The 19,719-nt window shown below is 37.4% G+C and overlaps 1 protein-coding gene across 1 annotated transcript in view; it reads right to left on the minus strand.

The window, feature by feature from the left end:
- LOC123771916 (mucin-2) overlaps nt 1-2,006 on the minus strand; it is a 38,632-nt gene extending 36,626 nt beyond the window's left edge. The window contains exon 1 of the mRNA XM_045764711.2: nt 1,490-2,006. Coding sequence (XP_045620667.2) covers nt 1,490-1,517 — 28 coding nt within the window. The 5' untranslated portion in view covers nt 1,518-2,006. The remainder of the gene's footprint in view (nt 1-1,489) is intronic.
- Nucleotides 2,007-19,719: the final 17,713 nt, after the last annotated feature.

Below are 19,719 nucleotides of genomic sequence, written 5' to 3' on the forward strand. Positions count from 1 at the left end.
ATGTATACAAGAATTGTTACGTTCTTGTACAGCCACTAACAGCATTGCATTTCGGACAAGTCCTTAATCCTATGTTCCCCGGAATACAATCCGCCAAATCGTTTAACAACCAGTTACCCATTTTACTGTTGGGTTATACAGAGGCTACAGTTAAGGATTGACGCCCAGTAAATCCTCCCCGGCCAGGATACGAACCCAGGACAAAGCGCTCACGAAATGCCAGTCTTATCACTACACCATGGAAACATACAACTATAAGGTACATCAGCTGCAGCATTGTTTGACCTACCGAGGACCATCTGGCTCTGCCTTACCACTAATTAGGTAAGAGGTACTGTAATTTTTTTATTATTATAATATATATGGTGCTATATAGTCCCCCTGGTTTGCTGCTGCCTTTTGATAATCGCTACTTTTTTATTTGTAAATATTCAAAATAATGCACTTATATTTGATATACATATATACATTAAAAAAATGTACCTATATACTGTATGTGTATTTATTGTACTGTATAGTATTAATGTCCAAAAATAAGAAATTTTGAAAAAATTTGGATTTCATGCAAATCCAAATTAGGTCTAAAACTATGTTGTTCACCAATCTGAATTATGGAGGTGCACTTGCATATCCTTAATTATTTGATAGCTAGTGCTAGCATTGCTCTATGCAAATTCACCTTGCATAAGATACACTACTGTCTTCCTGAATTTACCAGAGGGCCGCTATATATTTAACGACCTTGATGGGGACAGCAAGCCGCTGGCTTGTCAAAGGTCTTCCGTAATTAGTTGGTCAATTATATTACAAAATTTTACAAGGGGCTTCTGTGTAGTTTACACAGAAGCCCCTTGTAACCCCGAGTATCTTTGTGGATAGCAGTAAATCAATAATGGTATAATTAATTTTAATTATGCAATTTAAATAGTTATCCATTAAAATCGTCCCCTTTCCCCTGTCCCAAGGCTGGTGAGGTTTCAAGTTCAAGTAAGTTTATTGAGACAAGAACAAAAAATACATCTCAAAGGGATAGAGTAACTTAGGCTATTTCTACCCCCCCCCCCCCCCCCCCCCTCCAAGTGAGGTTCCAGTATTGACTCAACGTTCAAAACGTTTACTCAACGTTACGGGCGCATCTGCCCGCCACGGGATATTTATCTAAAACGTTTTCTGCTGGAAGTCTTAATTAATAATAATTGTGGTTGTTTGGGGGAGTATACATATATGTTGGGAGACCTGAGTGTATAAACAACTGTTGCCGCCCAAGAGAGAGTAGTTAATAGATGGAATGCATTAGGCAGTGATGTGGAGGCTGACTCCATACACAGTTTCAAATGTAGATATGATAGAGCCCAGTAGGCTCAGGAACCTGTACACCTGTTGATTGACGGTTGAGAGGCGGGACCAAAGAGCCAGAGCTTAACCCCCGTAAGTACAATATCATAAACAGTTTAATTTATTAAAAACAAAATAACTAATGGAAACTTACCAGACGACGCTGCCAGGAAGGTTGCCATACACTGCCGGTGTCCCCTCGTCTACCCTCTTTATCACTAATCACCATTATAATATCTACGTTTTTAGAGGGCGAGGTGTACTAAGAGAGCCACAGGCTCCATCTTAGTCACTTAATAATTGTAAATGCACAATAGCTACGAGATCAAGGGAATATTAATTAACTATGACGGGAATAGGATAACTCCAGAGCTTGCCCTTGCAAATTCATTTTAATTAAGTAGTATAACTTAACGACTTCAAATGCCATTCCTTTATTTAATGACAAAGCACTAGGCATAATTCCGATGACATGACACTCGCGAGTAATGAAGTTGTTTATATAAACATGTGACGTTAGACAAGAGGGAAGGTTCCCAGGAGCACCGACCCAGCAACACTGAGGCTGGCCAGGCCGCCTCCCTCCCATCCGTCCCGACCCCAACACACACGTCCAGGACAAGTTCATGGAGCGTGTCAACCCTTGGCCACCTGTCCTCGGTATACCGTAGTACTCTGTCACGTAATGCTCATAAATTTAAATTTAAATTTTGCCCCGAGGGGCGAGTTTATTGGGCAGCGCCACTCATCTTGTGAGTGGACACACCGCCATAGCAGCATGTACAACACTCCCCAATAGGAAGAAAACCCGCTGGGTTGTTCATCCTGTCACTTGTACCCAGACACAACTGGGACTTGCTTAACTGTCTCAAGTGAACAGCTCCTCAAACAAGAAGATTAACATCTATCAACCCTTAAAAGCTTACGCCTGTCCTCGGTATACCATAGTACTGTCACGTAATGCTCATAGTACCTATGCTGATAATGTTTACAGTTTCCTGTGGTAGATTTACAGTTATTAGCTGTCACCAGGCACCAACCCTCCTTCCTCCCGTCCCATAGTACCCGTCCCATTTGGGTATTAGGTTTCCACCTGTGTTCCCTTGTTTGTGTCCCACCCGTGTTAAACAGTTTATCGTTATCTACCCTGTCAATTCCCCTGAGAATTTTGTATGTGGTGATCATGTCTCCCCTAACTCTTCTGTCCTCCAGTGATGTGAGGTTCAGTTCCAGTAACCTTTCCTCATAGCTCATACCTCTCAGCTCGTGGACTAGCCTAGTGGCATACCTCTAAACCTTTTCTAACTTCAGTTTGTGTTTGACTAGATGTAGACTCCATGCTGGAGCCCATATTCCAGTATTGGTTTGACATATGAAGTATACAAGGTTCTGAATGATTCCTTACACAAGTTTCTGAAGAAATTTGCGTAATATTTTCCATCTTATTCGAATCTCATGGATCAGCTACATCCTATTGAAGGCTCGTAGTTTAGTTTTGAGAAACCTTGGTTGAGTCCACAAGTACTCTGCACCCCACCCTCAAACAGCCGATGGGTATTGGGTAATATGTGCCCAATATGTAATATGCGTTTATGCCCGAAACGCTTTGCGTAATAGTGGCTTTAGGCATTGTATGTACTAGCTCTACCTATAAGTTAAACAATCCTTGTAAATATTTATTGTATGTATGTACCTTACCTAAATAAAATTGTATTGTATTGTTGTATGTGAAAAAAATTATTAATTAATAATTACCAAAGCAATCAATTTATTATACAGTTCGTGATTCCTGGGAATGGTCAGTAATTCGGCCTTTTGTGGAATACAGAGCACAGAGGACGGCACGGAGACCTTGTGGTACAGAGCACAGCGGACGGCACGGAGACCTTGTGGTACAGAGCACAGAGGACGGCACGGAGACCTTGTGGTACAGAGCACAGAGGACGGCACGGAGACCTTGTGGTACAGAGCACAGCGGACGGCACGGAGACCTTGTGGTACAGAGCACAGAGGACGGCACGGAGACCTTGTGGTACAGAGCACAGAGGACGGCACGGAGACCTTGTGGTACAGAGCACAGAGGACGGCACGGAGACCTTGTGGTACAGAGCACAGAGGACGGCACGGAGACCTTGTGATACAGAGCACAGAGGTCTCCTCGTGCTCTGAAGTCGACTTTCAGATAACAGAGGACGTATAGCGAGCTGAGTGTGGGTCACTCTCAGTCCTGAGTGTGTAGGACTGAGCACAGAGGACGTGTAGCGAGTACAAACAATGTACTCACCCCAATTTCTCATTATCTTAATGGGTAACTAATTAGCACTAATTACAGAAGCTATAATCTTTTCCCTAATTACAGGTAACAATTATTCCATCCATCTTATTGGAGGAAGTTGAGGTGTAGTCACCAAATATAAGCATGCGATATGCGAATAGCCAACAGTACAATTTCCACGGTGATTCAGATAACTTCATTTCAGACGCTTATAACCCCATCTCTTCAACCTCAAGAATGTAGTACTTGGCGTGTACAGTTCTAATCGACCCCAAGACACTACAGCTTCGACACAAAGCAGACTACGACCGCGTCGAGCTACAATGCTCTCGCTCCCCATCGAGTTTAGACACTCCCGATTCCCCATCGAGCCGCCACGCTCTCCCGCATAGAGCTCCGCGACTCCGGCCTCGCTCAACTCTCTGCTCTGCTCCACGCTCCGTCTGAACGTCTACGACAATGCCAGTAATCGACTACTCTAATCAAGACTACTAAATAGATATGAAACTCTCTAAACACTGTGTATCTAATCTACCCAACAACGTAACATAATCGTACGTTACAGACGGCACGGAGACCTTGTGGAAATGAGCACAAGAGTGCTCCAAATTTATCTAAATCATTTCCTCGTAAGGAGGAAATTGATTATCATCTCTGATTGCCTCTGAGCAACCTGGGGGCAGCAATAAACCGTGAAAATAAAGAAAATCTAGTTGACTTGAGGCAAAGTTAAATAATTAATAATAATTATTATTGCTAAAATTATTAATAAGGATCTATAGTTCACCTATTGTGTACATAGCTACCACCTATGGCTCCTTATTTTAGTATTTTGGATGATTTTAAGGCTTAATAATTTTTTTTTTTGAGATATATACAGTTGTTACATTCTTGTACAGCCACTAGTACGCGTAGCGTTTCGGGCAGGTCCCTGGAATACGATCCCCTGCCGCGAAGAATCGTTTTTTCATCCAAGTACACATTTTACTGTTGAGTTAAACAGAGGCTACAGTTAAGGAATTGCGCCCAGTAAATCCTCCCCGGTCAGGATACGAACCCATGACATAGCGCTCGCGGAACGCCGGGCGAGTGTCTTACCACTACACCACGGAGACTCAAAATTTAGGTTGTAGTGAAGTTGTCAGCGAAGTCTCCATTTTGTGTCAACTAATGTTTCAACCCATGATTTAAATCACTATCCTACAGTGCATCCTGTTAGAGATTAGCACTTAGGAGAAATCTTGGTGCTTCTCAGTAAATTATAATAAGCTCTCATAAATTAATACATATAATAATAAATAATAAGGCTTTTGCTGAACAATATTATTTACAATAGTTGAGGCCTTGAAAATCATAAGCGAAAATGAAAGAAAATGAATTGTAGGAACGTCCATAGAAAACGATGTGACCTTTAAATGTGTATAGGATACACTACTGCAAACAGGATAGATTTAAAGTCTGAAAATGTTTATGGGGTCCACTACCACCCAAAAGGATAGGTATGGGGTACTTATAATGGCATACCTATGGCACTTATAATAGCATATGTATGGTACTTATAATTGCATATGAGTGATACTTATAAAGGCAAACGTATGGTACTTATAAAGGCATACGTATGGTACATATATTTGCATGTTTATGGAACTTATAATGGCATGTGTATGGTACATAAAACGGCATACCTATGACACTTATAATGGCATATGTATAATACTTATAATTGCATATAAATGATACTTATAAAGGCATATGTATGGTAATTATTAAGGTATATGTATGGTACTTATAATGGCATACGTATGGTACTTATAAAGGCATATGTATGGAACTTATAATCAATACGTATGGTACATATTAGATCATATAACTGAAAACTCACACCCCAGAAGTGACTCGAACCCATACTGCCAGGAGCAACGCAACTGGTGTGTACAGGACACCTTAATCCACTCGACCATCACGACCGGACAAATATACATATGCGGATATGTTGCATATAGTCCTGGGGACCTATATGCAACATATAGTTCTATATATTGGACCTATATGACCAACATATAGTTCTATATGACTATATATGACATATGACAACATATGTTATATGACTATATGACAACAACATAAAGTCCTATAAGAACATATAGTCTGGTATAGTCCTATATGCGGATAGTTGCATATAGTCCTAGGGACCATTCAGGCTTGTTCGCATTAGATCATATGTGTGGTACTTAAAAGATCATATGTATGGTACTTATATGGGCATGTATATGGTACTTATAAGGTCATTTGTATGTTACTTTCATTGTTATAAGTATGGTAACCTGCTAACGTTTCCCAACATCAAGAAAACGGCGACTTTAAAGTGTTCTCTCCTAACCTACTATGAGGACCCAACTCCTAACCTACCAGAGGACGTAAAACAGAAAACGGGACAGTACGTCACTTTCGCCAGCCGCTTCCATTTTCTGCCAAACAGCCCAGTCGACGGGGAAGAATCCCAGCCCGGGCGAAATCTTCATTTTTCTCAAAACTCAAAATCAAAACCAGCCATAGAATCGTTTTGAAAATGTTACCATTGTGTTTACCGCAATAATTTATATTTCTTTCTGTTAAGTCTTTCTTTACTAATTTTCAATATCAAGGCTTTAACAGCCATATTAACTGAGATACAGCCAACTCAAATATCAAACTTATCATCGTGTTTTCTCAACATATTACTAAGGAAAATGAGTTGAAAGACATGTAATAATAATTATAATGAGCTAAATAAAAAATGGGTATTAAAAATAAAGTCATTTTAATAATCTTTATTTACTTTGAGATTATTTCGAATGATATTTATATGGGTATATATATGGTACTTATAATGGCATACGTTTGGTACTTATAAAGGCATGAGTATGGTACTTATAATGGCATATGTATGGAACTTATAATGGCATATGTATGGTACTTATAATGGCATATGTATGGTACTTATAAAGACTTGATGGTACTTATAATGACATGTATGGTACTGATAATGGCATGTGTATGGTATTTATAATGGCATATGTATGGTACTTATAATGACATATGTATGGTGCTTATAAAGACATATGTATGGTGCTTATATAGGCATGTGTATGGTACTTATAACGGAATAGGTTTGATACTTATATGGGCATATCTATGGAACTTACATAAGCATATGTATGTTATTTACACGTGAATATATATGGTACTTACATGATCATACGTATGGTACTTATATGGGCATGGGTATGGTACTTATATGGGCATATGTATGGTACTTATAAGATCATATGTATGGTACTTATGAGGTCATATGTATGGTACTTATAAGGTCATCTGTATGGTACTTATAACGTCATATGTATGGTACTTATAAGGACATTTGATTGGTACTTACAAGGTCATATGTATGGTACTTATAAGGACATTTGTATGCTACTTATAAGGTCATATGTATGGTGCTTATAAGGTCATGTATGGTATATATAAGGTCATATGTATGGTACTTTTAAGGTCATATGTATAGTACACATAAGGTCATATGTATGGTACTTTTAAGGTCATATGTAAGGTACATATAAGTTCATATGTAAAGTACATATAAGGCCATATGTATGGTACTTATAAGGTCCTATGTATGGTACTTATAAGGTTATATGTATTGTACTTATAAGATCATATGTAGGTACTCATAAGGTCATATGTAAGTTACATATAAGGTCATATGTATGGTACTTATAATGGCATATGTATGGTACTTATAATGACATGATGATACAAATAATGACATATGAATGGTACTGATAACTGCATGTGTATGGTACTTATAATGGCATATGTATGGTACTTATAAAGGCATATGTTTAGTACTTATAATGGCCTATGTATGGTACTTATATTGACATGTATGTTACTTATAATAGCATATGCATGGTATTTATAATGGCATAGGTATGATACTTATATTGGCATATCTATGGAACTTACATAAGCACATGTATGTTACCTACACGTGAATATCTATGGCACTTACATGAGCATATGTTTGGTACTTACTTTGGCATGGGTATGGTACTTATATGGGCATGTGTATGGTACTTATAAGGTCATATGTATGGTATATATAAGGTCATATTTAAGGTACTTATAAGGTCATATATATGGTACTTATAAGGTCATATGTATTGTACTTATAAGGTAATATGTATTGTACTTATAAGGTCATATGTATTGTACTTATAAGGTCATATGTATGGTACTTATAAGGTCATATGTATGGTACTTATAAGGTCATATGTATGATTCTTATAAGGTCATACAAGGTACATATAAGGTCATATGTATGGTACTTATAAGGTCATATGTATGGTACATATAAGGTCATATTTAAGGTACTTATAAGGTCATAATTATGGTACTTATAAGGTCATATATATATGGTACTTATAAGGTCATATGTATGGTACTTATCTTGAGGTTATCTTGAGATGATTTCGGGGCTTAGTGTCCCCGCGGCCCGGTCCTCGACCAGGCCTCCACCCCTAGGAAGCAGCCCGTGACAGCTGACTAACTCCCAGGTATCTATTTACTGCTAGGTAACAGGGGCATCAGGGATGAGAGAAACATTTTGCCCATTTGTCTCCGCCTCCACTGGGGATCGAACCCGGAGCCTCAGGACTACGAATCCAAAGCGCTGTCCACCCAGCTGTCAGGCGCTTATAAGGACATATATGGTATATATAAGGTCATATGTATGGTACTTATAAGGTCATATGTAAGGTACATATAAGGTCATATGTATGGTAAGCTCTTAACGTTTCCCAACGTCAAGAAAACGGTGACTTTAATGTGCCCTCTCCTAACCTACCAGAGGACGTAAAACAGAAAACGGGACAGTACGTCACTTTCGCCAGCCGCTTCCATTTTCTGCCAAACAGCCCAGTCGACAGGGAAGAATCCCAGCCCGGGCGAAATCTTCATTTTTCTCAAAACTCAAAATCAAAACCAGCCATAGAATCGTTTTGAAAATGTTACCATTGTGTTTACCGCAATAATTTATATTTCTTTCTGTTAAGTCTTTCTTTACTAATTTTCAATATCAAGGCTTTAACAGCCATATTAACTGAGATACAGCCAACTCAAATATCAAACTTATCATCGTGTTTTCTCAACATATTACTAAGGAAAATGAGTTGAAAGACATGTAATAATAATTATAATGAGCTAAATAAAAAATGGGTATTAAAAATAAAGTCATTTTAATAATCTTTATTTACTTTGAGATTATTTCGAATGATATTTATATGGGTATATATATGGTACTTATAATGACATACGTTTGGTACTTATAAAGGCATGAGTATGGTACTTATAATGGCATATGTATGGAACTTATAATGGCATATGTATGGTACTTATAATGGCATATGTATGGTACTTATAAAGACTTGATGGTACTTATAATGACATGTATGGTACTGATAATGGCATGTGTATGGTATTTATAATGGCATATGTATGGTACTTATAATGACATATGTATGGTGCTTATAAAGACATGTATGGTGCTTATATAGGCATGTGTATGGTACTTATAACGGAATAGGTTTGATACTTATATGGGCATATCTATGGAACTTACATAAGCATATGTATGTTATTTACACGTGAATATATATGGTACTTACATGATCATACGTATGGTACTTATATGGGCATGGGTATGGTACTTATATGGGCATATGTATGGTACTTATAAGATCATATGTATGGTACTTATGAGGTCATATGTATGGTACTTATAAGGTCATCTGTATGGTACTTATAACGTCATATGTATGGTACTTATAAGGACATTTGATTGGTACTTACAAGGTCATATGTATGGTACTTATAAGGACATTTGTATGCTACTTATAAGGTCATATGTATGGTGCTTATAAGGTCATGTATGGTATATATAAGGTCATATGTATGGTACTTTTAAGGTCATATGTATAGTACACATAAGGTCATATGTATGGTACTTTTAAGGTCATATGTAAGGTACATATAAGTTCATATGTAAAGTACATATAAGGCCATATGTATGGTACTTATAAGGTCCTATGTATGGTACTTATAAGGTTATATGTATTGTACTTATAAGATCATATGTAGGTACTCATAAGGTCATATGTAAGTTACATATAAGGTCATATGTATGGTACTTATAATGGCATATGTATGGTACTTATAATGACATGATGATACAAATAATGACATATGAATGGTACTGATAACTGCATGTGTATGGTACTTATAATGGCATATGTATGGTACTTATAAAGGCATATGTTTAGTACTTATAATGGCCTATGTATGGTACTTATATTGACATGTATGTTACTTATAATAGCATATGCATGGTATTTATAATGGCATAGGTATGATACTTATATTGGCATATCTATGGAACTTACATAAGCACATGTATGTTACCTACACGTGAATATCTATGGCACTTACATGAGCATATGTTTGGTACTTACTTTGGCATGGGTATGGTACTTATATGGGCATGTGTATGGTACTTGTAAGGTCATATGTATGGTATATATAAGGTCATATTTAAGGTACTTATAAGGTCATATATATGGTACTTATAAGGTCATATGTATTGTACTTATAAGGTAATATGTATTGTACTTATAAGGTCATATGTATTGTACTTATAAGGTCATATGTATGGTACTTATAAGGTCATATGTATGGTACTTATAAGGTCATATGTATGATTCTTATAAGGTCATACAAGGTACATATAAGGTCATATGTATGGTACTTATAAGGTCATATGTATGGTACATATAAGGTCATATTTAAGGTACTTATAAGGTCATAATTATGGTACTTATAAGGTCATATATATATGGTACTTATAAGGTCATATGTATGGTACTTATCTTGAGGTTATCTTGAGATGATTTCGGGGCTTAGTGTCCCCGCGGCCCGGTCCTCGACCAGGCCTCCACCCCTAGGAAGCAGCCCGTGACAGCTGACTAACTCCCAGGTATCTATTTACTGCTAGGTAACAGGGGCATCAGGGATGAGAGAAACATTTTGCCCATTTGTCTCCGCCTCCACTGGGGATCGAACCCGGAGCCTCAGGACTACGAATCCAAAGCGCTGTCCACCCAGCTGTCAGGCGCTTATAAGGACATATATGGTATATATAAGGTCATATGTATGGTACTTATAAGGTCATATGTAAGGTACATATAAGGTCATATGTATGGTAAGCTCTTAACGTTTCCCAACGTCAAGAAAACGGTGACTTTAATGTGCCCTCTCCTAACCTACCAGAGGACGTAAAACAGAAAACGGGACAGTACGTCACTTTCGCCAGCCGCTTCCATTTTCTGCCAAACAGCCCAGTCGACGGGGAAGAATCCCAGCCCGGGCGAAATCTTCATTTTTCTCAAAACTCAAAATCAAAACCAGCCATAGAATCGTTTTGAAAATGTTACCATTGTGTTTACCGCAATAATTTATATTTCTTTCTGTTAAGTCTTTCTTTACTAATTTTCAATATCAAGGCTTTAACAGCCATATTAACTGAGATACAGCCAACTCAAATATCAAACTTATCATCGTGTTTTCTCAACATATTACTAAGGAAAATGAGTTGAAAGACATGTAATAATAATTATAATGAGCTAAATAAAAAATGGGTATTAAAAATAAAGTCATTTTAATAATCTTTATTTACTTTGAGATTATTTCGAATGATATTTATATGGGTATATATATGGTACTTATAATGACATACGTTTGGTACTTATAAAGGCATGAGTATGGTACTTATAATGGCATATGTATGGAACTTATAATGGCATATGTATGGTACTTATAATGGCATATGTATGGTACTTATAAAGACTTGATGGTACTTATAATGACATGTATGGTACTGATAATGGCATGTGTATGGTATTTATAATGGCATATGTATGGTACTTATAATGACATATGTATGGTGCTTATAAAGACATGTATGGTGCTTATATAGGCATGTGTATGGTACTTATAACGGAATAGGTTTGATACTTATATGGGCATATCTATGGAACTTACATAAGCATATGTATGTTATTTACACGTGAATATATATGGTACTTACATGATCATACGTATGGTACTTATATGGGCATGGGTATGGTACTTATATGGGCATATGTATGGTACTTATAAGATCATATGTATGGTACTTATGAGGTCATATGTATGGTACTTATAAGGTCATCTGTATGGTACTTATAACGTCATATGTATGGTACTTATAAGGACATTTGATTGGTACTTACAAGGTCATATGTATGGTACTTATAAGGACATTTGTATGCTACTTATAAGGTCATATGTATGGTGCTTATAAGGTCATGTATGGTATATATAAGGTCATATGTATGGTACTTTTAAGGTCATATGTATAGTACACATAAGGTCATATGTATGGTACTTTTAAGGTCATATGTAAGGTACATATAAGTTCATATGTAAAGTACATATAAGGCCATATGTATGGTACTTATAAGGTCCTATGTATGGTACTTATAAGGTTATATGTATTGTACTTATAAGATCATATGTAGGTACTCATAAGGTCATATGTAAGTTACATATAAGGTCATATGTATGGTACTTATAATGGCATATGTATGGTACTTATAATGACATGATGATACAAATAATGACATATGAATGGTACTGATAACTGCATGTGTATGGTACTTATAATGGCATATGTATGGTACTTATAAAGGCATATGTTTAGTACTTATAATGGCCTATGTATGGTACTTATATTGACATGTATGTTACTTATAATAGCATATGCATGGTATTTATAATGGCATAGGTATGATACTTATATTGGCATATCTATGGAACTTACATAAGCACATGTATGTTACCTACACGTGAATATCTATGGCACTTACATGAGCATATGTTTGGTACTTACTTTGGCATGGGTATGGTACTTATATGGGCATGTGTATGGTACTTGTAAGGTCATATGTATGGTATATATAAGGTCATATTTAAGGTACTTATAAGGTCATATATATGGTACTTATAAGGTCATATGTATTGTACTTATAAGGTAATATGTATTGTACTTATAAGGTCATATGTATTGTACTTATAAGGTCATATGTATGGTACTTATAAGGTCATATGTATGGTACTTATAAGGTCATATGTATGATTCTTATAAGGTCATACAAGGTACATATAAGGTCATATGTATGGTACTTATAAGGTCATATGTATGGTACATATAAGGTCATATTTAAGGTACTTATAAGGTCATAATTATGGTACTTATAAGGTCATATATATATGGTACTTATAAGGTCATATGTATGGTACTTATCTTGAGGTTATCTTGAGATGATTTCGGGGCTTAGTGTCCCCGCGGCCCGGTCCTCGACCAGGCCTCCACCCCTAGGAAGCAGCCCGTGACAGCTGACTAACTCCCAGGTATCTATTTACTGCTAGGTAACAGGGGCATCAGGGATGAGAGAAACATTTTGCCCATTTGTCTCCGCCTCCACTGGGGATCGAACCCGGAGCCTCAGGACTACGAATCCAAAGCGCTGTCCACCCAGCTGTCAGGCGCTTATAAGGACATATATGGTATATATAAGGTCATATGTATGGTACTTATAAGGTCATATGTAAGGTACATATAAGGTCATATGTATGGTAAGCTCTTAACGTTTCACAACGTCAAGAAAACGGTGACTTTAATGTGCCCTCTCCTAACCTACCAGAGGACGTAAAACAGAAAACGGGACAGTACGTCACTTTCGCCAGCCGCTTCCATTTTCTGCCAAACAGCCCAGTCGACGGGGAAGAATCCCAGCCCGGGCGAAATCTTCATTTTTCTCAAAACTCAAAATCAAAACCAGCCATAGAATCGTTTTGAAAATGTTACCATTGTGTTTACCGCAATAATTTATATTTCTTTCTGTTAAGTCTTTCTTTACTAATTTTCAATATCAAGGCTTTAACAGCCATATTTACTGAGATACAGCCAACTCAAATATCAAACTTATCATCGTGTTTTCTCAACATATTACTAAGGAAAATGAGTTGAAAGACATGTAATTATAACTATAATGAGCTAAATAAAAAATGGGTACTAAAAATAAAGTAATTTTAATAATCTTTATTTACTTAGAGATTATTTTGAATAATATTTATATGGGTATATATTTGGTACTTATAATGGCATACGATTAGTACTTATAAAGGCATGGGTATGGTACTATAATGTCATATGTATGGTACTTATAATGGCATATGTATGGTACTTATAAAGACTTGATGGTACTTATAATGGCATATGTATGGTACTTATAAAGACTTGATGGTACTTATAATGACATATGTATGATACTGATACTGGCATGTGTATGGTACTTATAATGGCATATGTATGGTACTTATAAAGGTATGTTTGGTACTTATAATGGCCTATGCATGGTACTTATAATGACATAAGTATGTTACTTATAATGGCATATGTATGGTATTTATAAAGGCATATGTTTGGTACTTACAATGACATATGGACATATGTAAGATACTTATATACGCATATATATGGTACTTATAATGACATATGTATGTTACTTATAACGACATATGTTTGGTACTTATAATGACAAATGTATGGTGCTTATAAAGGCATATGTATGGTACTTATAACGGCATAGGTATGATACTTATATGGGCATATCTATGGTACTTACATGAGCATATGTATATTACTTACACGTGAATATCTATGGTAATTACATGAGCATATGTATGGTACTTGCATGGGTATGGTACTTATATGGGCATGTGTATGGTACTTATAAGATCATATGTACGGTACATATAAGGTCATATGTGTGGTACTTATAAGGTCATATGTATGGTACCTATAATGTCATATGTATGGTACTTTTAAGGTCATATGAATAGTACTTATAAGGTCATATGTATGGTACTTATAAGGTCATATGCATTAATATTATATAATAATAATAATAATAATAATTTATTATTTATTATTATAAAATAAACAAGTCCCCCACTCTGAGCGCGTTTTATTCCAACCGCAGAAAAACAACTGCCTGGTGGCAACACTGAGGATCAGCTGACGACATAAACACAACAACACCGCCCTTCGGTGCGGCAAGTCTCCCTCATACACACACGTCCGATCCCATGATCGTCGTCGCCCCTAAATCAACACAACATCATACACACACCTCTGTTTTAGTTGCCGCTTCTGTATCTAGAGCATATGGCAACAAGCCCCTTTGAAACTCCTAATCATCCTCAACATAAACGCGTCTCCCAACAACTGTACTGGTGCAAATGAGCCACAGAGACGTTAGAAAGATTTTTTTCAGTGTCAAAGTAGTAGACAACTGGGATGCATTAGGCAGTGATGTGGTGGAGGCTGACTCCATGCACAGCTTTAAGTGTAGATGTGATAGAGCCCAGTAGGCTCAGGAACCTGTACATTAGTTGATTGACGGTTGACAGGCGGGACCAAAGAGCCAGAGCTCAACCACCTCAAGCACAACTCTGTAAGTACTGGTGAAGTCATCGGGAGGACAAACTCTTCATGCAAACTGCACCTACTATCAAGAAGAAGAAGAAACACAGACCATCCCGGGTGGGCACAGTCGTCGTCGCCCCTAAATCAACAATAACACAGACCATCCCTCTCCCACGCAGCCTCGGTATCAATATGCCTTTCTTGAGGCATATAAAACATTTACGATTATTTTCATATTTACGTGAAATAAACATTGTTCTGAGAGAGAGAGTTTTGCTCCGTCGATCGATCTGTGCGGGGTCAGAGCTCGGCGATTATAAAAATACATATATCTTCGCCTTAATTTAAAATATGCCCATGATATGGTTTTTAAAATGACACATATTTCTATCTTTCTTGTGACATATAAAACTTTTACGTTTATCAACGTATCTGCATGGAAAAAATTAAAACATCAAAGCAGAAACTTTACATAAAATACAGTCAAACCACACTATTAAAAGAAAAAGCAATATGAAAAATTTATGAGTAATCTTACTTTTAAAAAACACAACAAAACAGTTGTGTTTTCTTGCAGTGTCACAACTGCAAGAAAATGGACAGGTTGGATAACAAGATCCTTCCAAGCAAGAGATGCCACCCCAGTGATGATACTTTTTAAGACATTAGTGCTCCCTAGAGTGGAATATTGTTGCTCACTAATGGCCCCAGTCAAAGCCTGAGATATTGATTACCTGGAGAGCCTGCAAGATTCTTTACCATTAGATTCCACTAAATAAAACGTCTAAATTATTGGGACTGCCTAAAATTTTTAAATCTGTAATCCTTAGAGTGCAGGCTGGAGATATGTATAATTTACACTTGGAAAGTATTAGATGGACTGGTTCCAAATCGTCACACAGAAATTAGACCACATGATAAAGAAAATCTGATAAAGAAAGAGATGTAGGGGTGGTTCTAGATAAAAAAAACTGTCACCAGAGGCTCACATAAATTACATTGTGCGAGGAGCCTATGCTAGCCTGTTAACTTCAGAATTGGTTTTAAATACATGGATGGAGAAATACTAAAGAAATTGTTCACGACTTTTGTTAAACCAAAGCTGGAATATGCAGCAGTTGTTTGGTGCCCATATCTTAAGAAGCACATCAACAAACTGGAAAAGGTTCAAAGACATGCCATTAAGTGGCTCCCAGAACTGAAGGACTAGAACTACAAGGAAAGGTTAGAGGCATTAAATATGAAAAACTATAAGATAGAAGAAATATAAAATTGTGATCACAACGTACAAAATAGTGACGGGAATCGATAAAATTGATAGGGAAGAATTCCCGAGACCTGGAACTTCAAGAACAAGAGGTCAAAGAGTTAAACTAACTAAACAAAGCAGCCAAAGAAATATAAGAAAATTCACTTTTGCAAACAGTGTGGTAGACGATTGGAACAAGTTAGGTGAGCAGGTGGTGAAGGCCAAAACCGTCAGTAATTTCAAAGCATTATATGACAAAGAGTGCTGGGAAGATGGGACACCATGAGCGTTGCTCTCATCCTGTAACTACACTTAGGTAATTACATGATACCAGAAGGCATGACGGGATGTGCAAAATATCTCCAATTAAGAGCAGAGGTTCAATGGGCATGCTGAGTGAGATCTAGATCAACATCAAAGGCCCAAGATTTTTCAACACTTTCCCTACATTATGAGGCATAACTGGCCGACCTCTTGCATAGTTCAAAAGAGAACTCGACAAGCACCTTCAAAGGATACCTAATTCATCAGGCTGTTTGATGTGGCTGCTCACAGCCTGATATATGAGTCACAGCCTGGTTAATCAGGCTGTGACTTTAAATATTCTCTAAAAGTAGAAGATACTTTCTTTAAAGGTGCTTGTTGAGTTCTCTTTTGAACACTGAGAGAGGTCAGCCAGTTATGCCCCAGTATGTGTTGGGGAGTGTGCAATAATGTCTTGGGCCTTTAATGTTGCTGTTGAGTTGTATCTCAAGCGTGCCAATTGTACCTCTGCTCTTCAGTAGGGCTATGTTGCATATCCTGCCATGCCTTCTGGTCTTATTTCTATGTGCAGATTTGGAACCAGTCCTTCTAATATTTTTCAAGTGTAGATTATTATGTATCTCTCCTGCCTGTGCTCTACACAATACACATTTAAAAATTTTAGGTGGTCCCAATAATTTAGATGTTTTATTGAGTGGATTCTAGCAGTAAAGGATCTTTGCACATTCTCCAGGTCTGCAATTCTCCAGCTTTGAATGAGGCTGTTAGTGTGCACAAATATTCCACTCTAGAGAGCACTAGTGTCTAAAAAGTATCATTGGTGTGGCATCTCTGTTTGGAAGGTTCTTGTTATCCAACCTGTTATTTTTTTTGCAGTTGTGACGGCAACTTTGTTGTGTTGTTTTACAGTAAGGTTGTCCCACATGGTTACTCCTAAATGTTCTAGATTGCTTTTTCTTTCAGTAGTGTGGTTTGACTGTGTTTTATGTGAAATTCTACTTTGATGTTTTCATTTTTTCCATAGTGCAGTACGTAGTTGGAACTTATTAAACATCATGGTATTTTCTGTTGCCCATTGAAAAACTTGATTAACACCAGATTGGAGGTTTGCTGTGTCCTCTATGTTGTCTAGTCTCATGAAAATTCTGGTGTCATCTGCAAATTTTGATACAGTACTATAGTTTGTATCCTTGTCTGTCTGATATTAGGATAAGGAAAAGTACCAAAGGAAATATGGTACCCTGGGGGAACTGAGCTTTTCACAGTGGGGGATTCAGATTTTACTTTGCTGACTACTACACTCTGGGGTCTGTTTGTTAGGAAGTTGGCTTCAAGTTCTCTACAGCTAAGACCTGTGCAGGTATTTATATCTTTCAACCTTTACTCAGAAGCATTCATCCCCCTTTGTCGCTCTATGGTAATCCTCTGCTGTATAAAGAATCTGCTAAACTTTTGGAGTTAATCTTTGACACTTTTGGTTGCCCCATTCAACTTTCTGAGTTGAATACTCCAGAGCCCTTAACATCCCATACTTCCTGGGGAGCTGATAGATGCATGCTCCTCCCTTAGCATTCCTCTCTCATGCTGTCTAAACTCGATTATGGCTGTCCCACTTACTCGTCTGCCTCTTCTTTGACTCTTCATCAGCTTGATACTCTGCACCATTCTGGGTTACGCCTCAGCTCTGATGCCTTTCATTTGTCTTCTAACCTGAACCTTTATGTTGAAACTGGCATCCTGTCTCTACAGGATCATCGTAATTGTTACTGTCTTTGCTACCTTGTGCAGTCCCTATAACATCCTCACTCTCGCTTATGTTGTGAAATGCCTTTTCCTTGCATACTATTCTTCACACTCCAGCTCTATTGCTGTCTACACAGATGGGTCTAAGTCTGCCGATGGTGTAGGCTACTCCATTTTCTTTCCTGACCACACCTATATGTGTTGCCTGTTCCCAGAGCATGGCATCTTCATGGCAGAACTTTATGCCATTTTCTATGCTTTTCATCAGTTGATTTCTCACTCAACATTCCTTTGTCATTGAACTCAAGTCTCGCAGTGTACTCATGGATCTGAAGTCATTTAATCCTATACATCCTGTGGTAGTTGAAATTTAACATGATTGTCTTAAATCTGCTAGAGATAAGACACAACCAAAATTTTGATGGGTTCCCAGCCATATTGGCATTTCTTTAAATGAACATGAGAATGCTGCCGCTAAGGAGGCTATCCGCACTTGTCCTATTTCTCGCAGAGGTGTTCCTTATTCCAATTTCTACCCAGTCACTCATTCCTCAATCTGTGCCCATTGGCAAGGTGGTTGATCTTCTGTTACTGGTAACAAACTGCATGCTCTTAAGGGTAACCTGCCCCAGTGACCTTCCTCCCACTGTAACTGACAGTGGGAAATAGCTTTGGTATGTATTGACCATATATGTTTGTTTAACTCATGGGCCTTAATGGAGCATCACCCTTTTCCTTGTCTGAACTCCAATGTTCCTCTTACAGTTGTACATCTCCTTGTTGAATGTCCCAATTTTGAGAACGTTCATGTGTAGCTTCCCGACTGTCCTTCGATAGAATCTTTGGTGAATTCAATCCCTTTGATATCGTTCGCCTTATGTCCATTTGTTTTCGTATTGCATCCTTAGTGATATTTAATGTCTTTTGAATATCCTACAACTTTGATAGTGCTACAGTCTCCCCCAGCTTGGTGCCTTCTTTTGATAATTAATTAATTAACACCCCCCTCCCCTCCAATATCAATTGCTGTTTCTACCAGATATGGTCTTGGATACTTTTTTGTCCTAAGTTTCTATTCAAGTAAAAAAAGTTAGGAAAGAAAATCTTTCAGTAATGGAGTAGCACTGTATAAAGTCATGCTAAGGGGAGAACACATGGCAGGCATGCCCAGTCTGCATGGCATGCAGGCATTATTTCACAAAGTAACTTGAGGTTCTATTTGACTTGAAT

This window comes from Procambarus clarkii, chromosome 38, assembly GCF_040958095.1.
Source record: "Procambarus clarkii isolate CNS0578487 chromosome 38, FALCON_Pclarkii_2.0, whole genome shotgun sequence".
NCBI classification, from domain to species: Eukaryota; Metazoa; Arthropoda; class Malacostraca; order Decapoda; family Cambaridae; genus Procambarus; species Procambarus clarkii.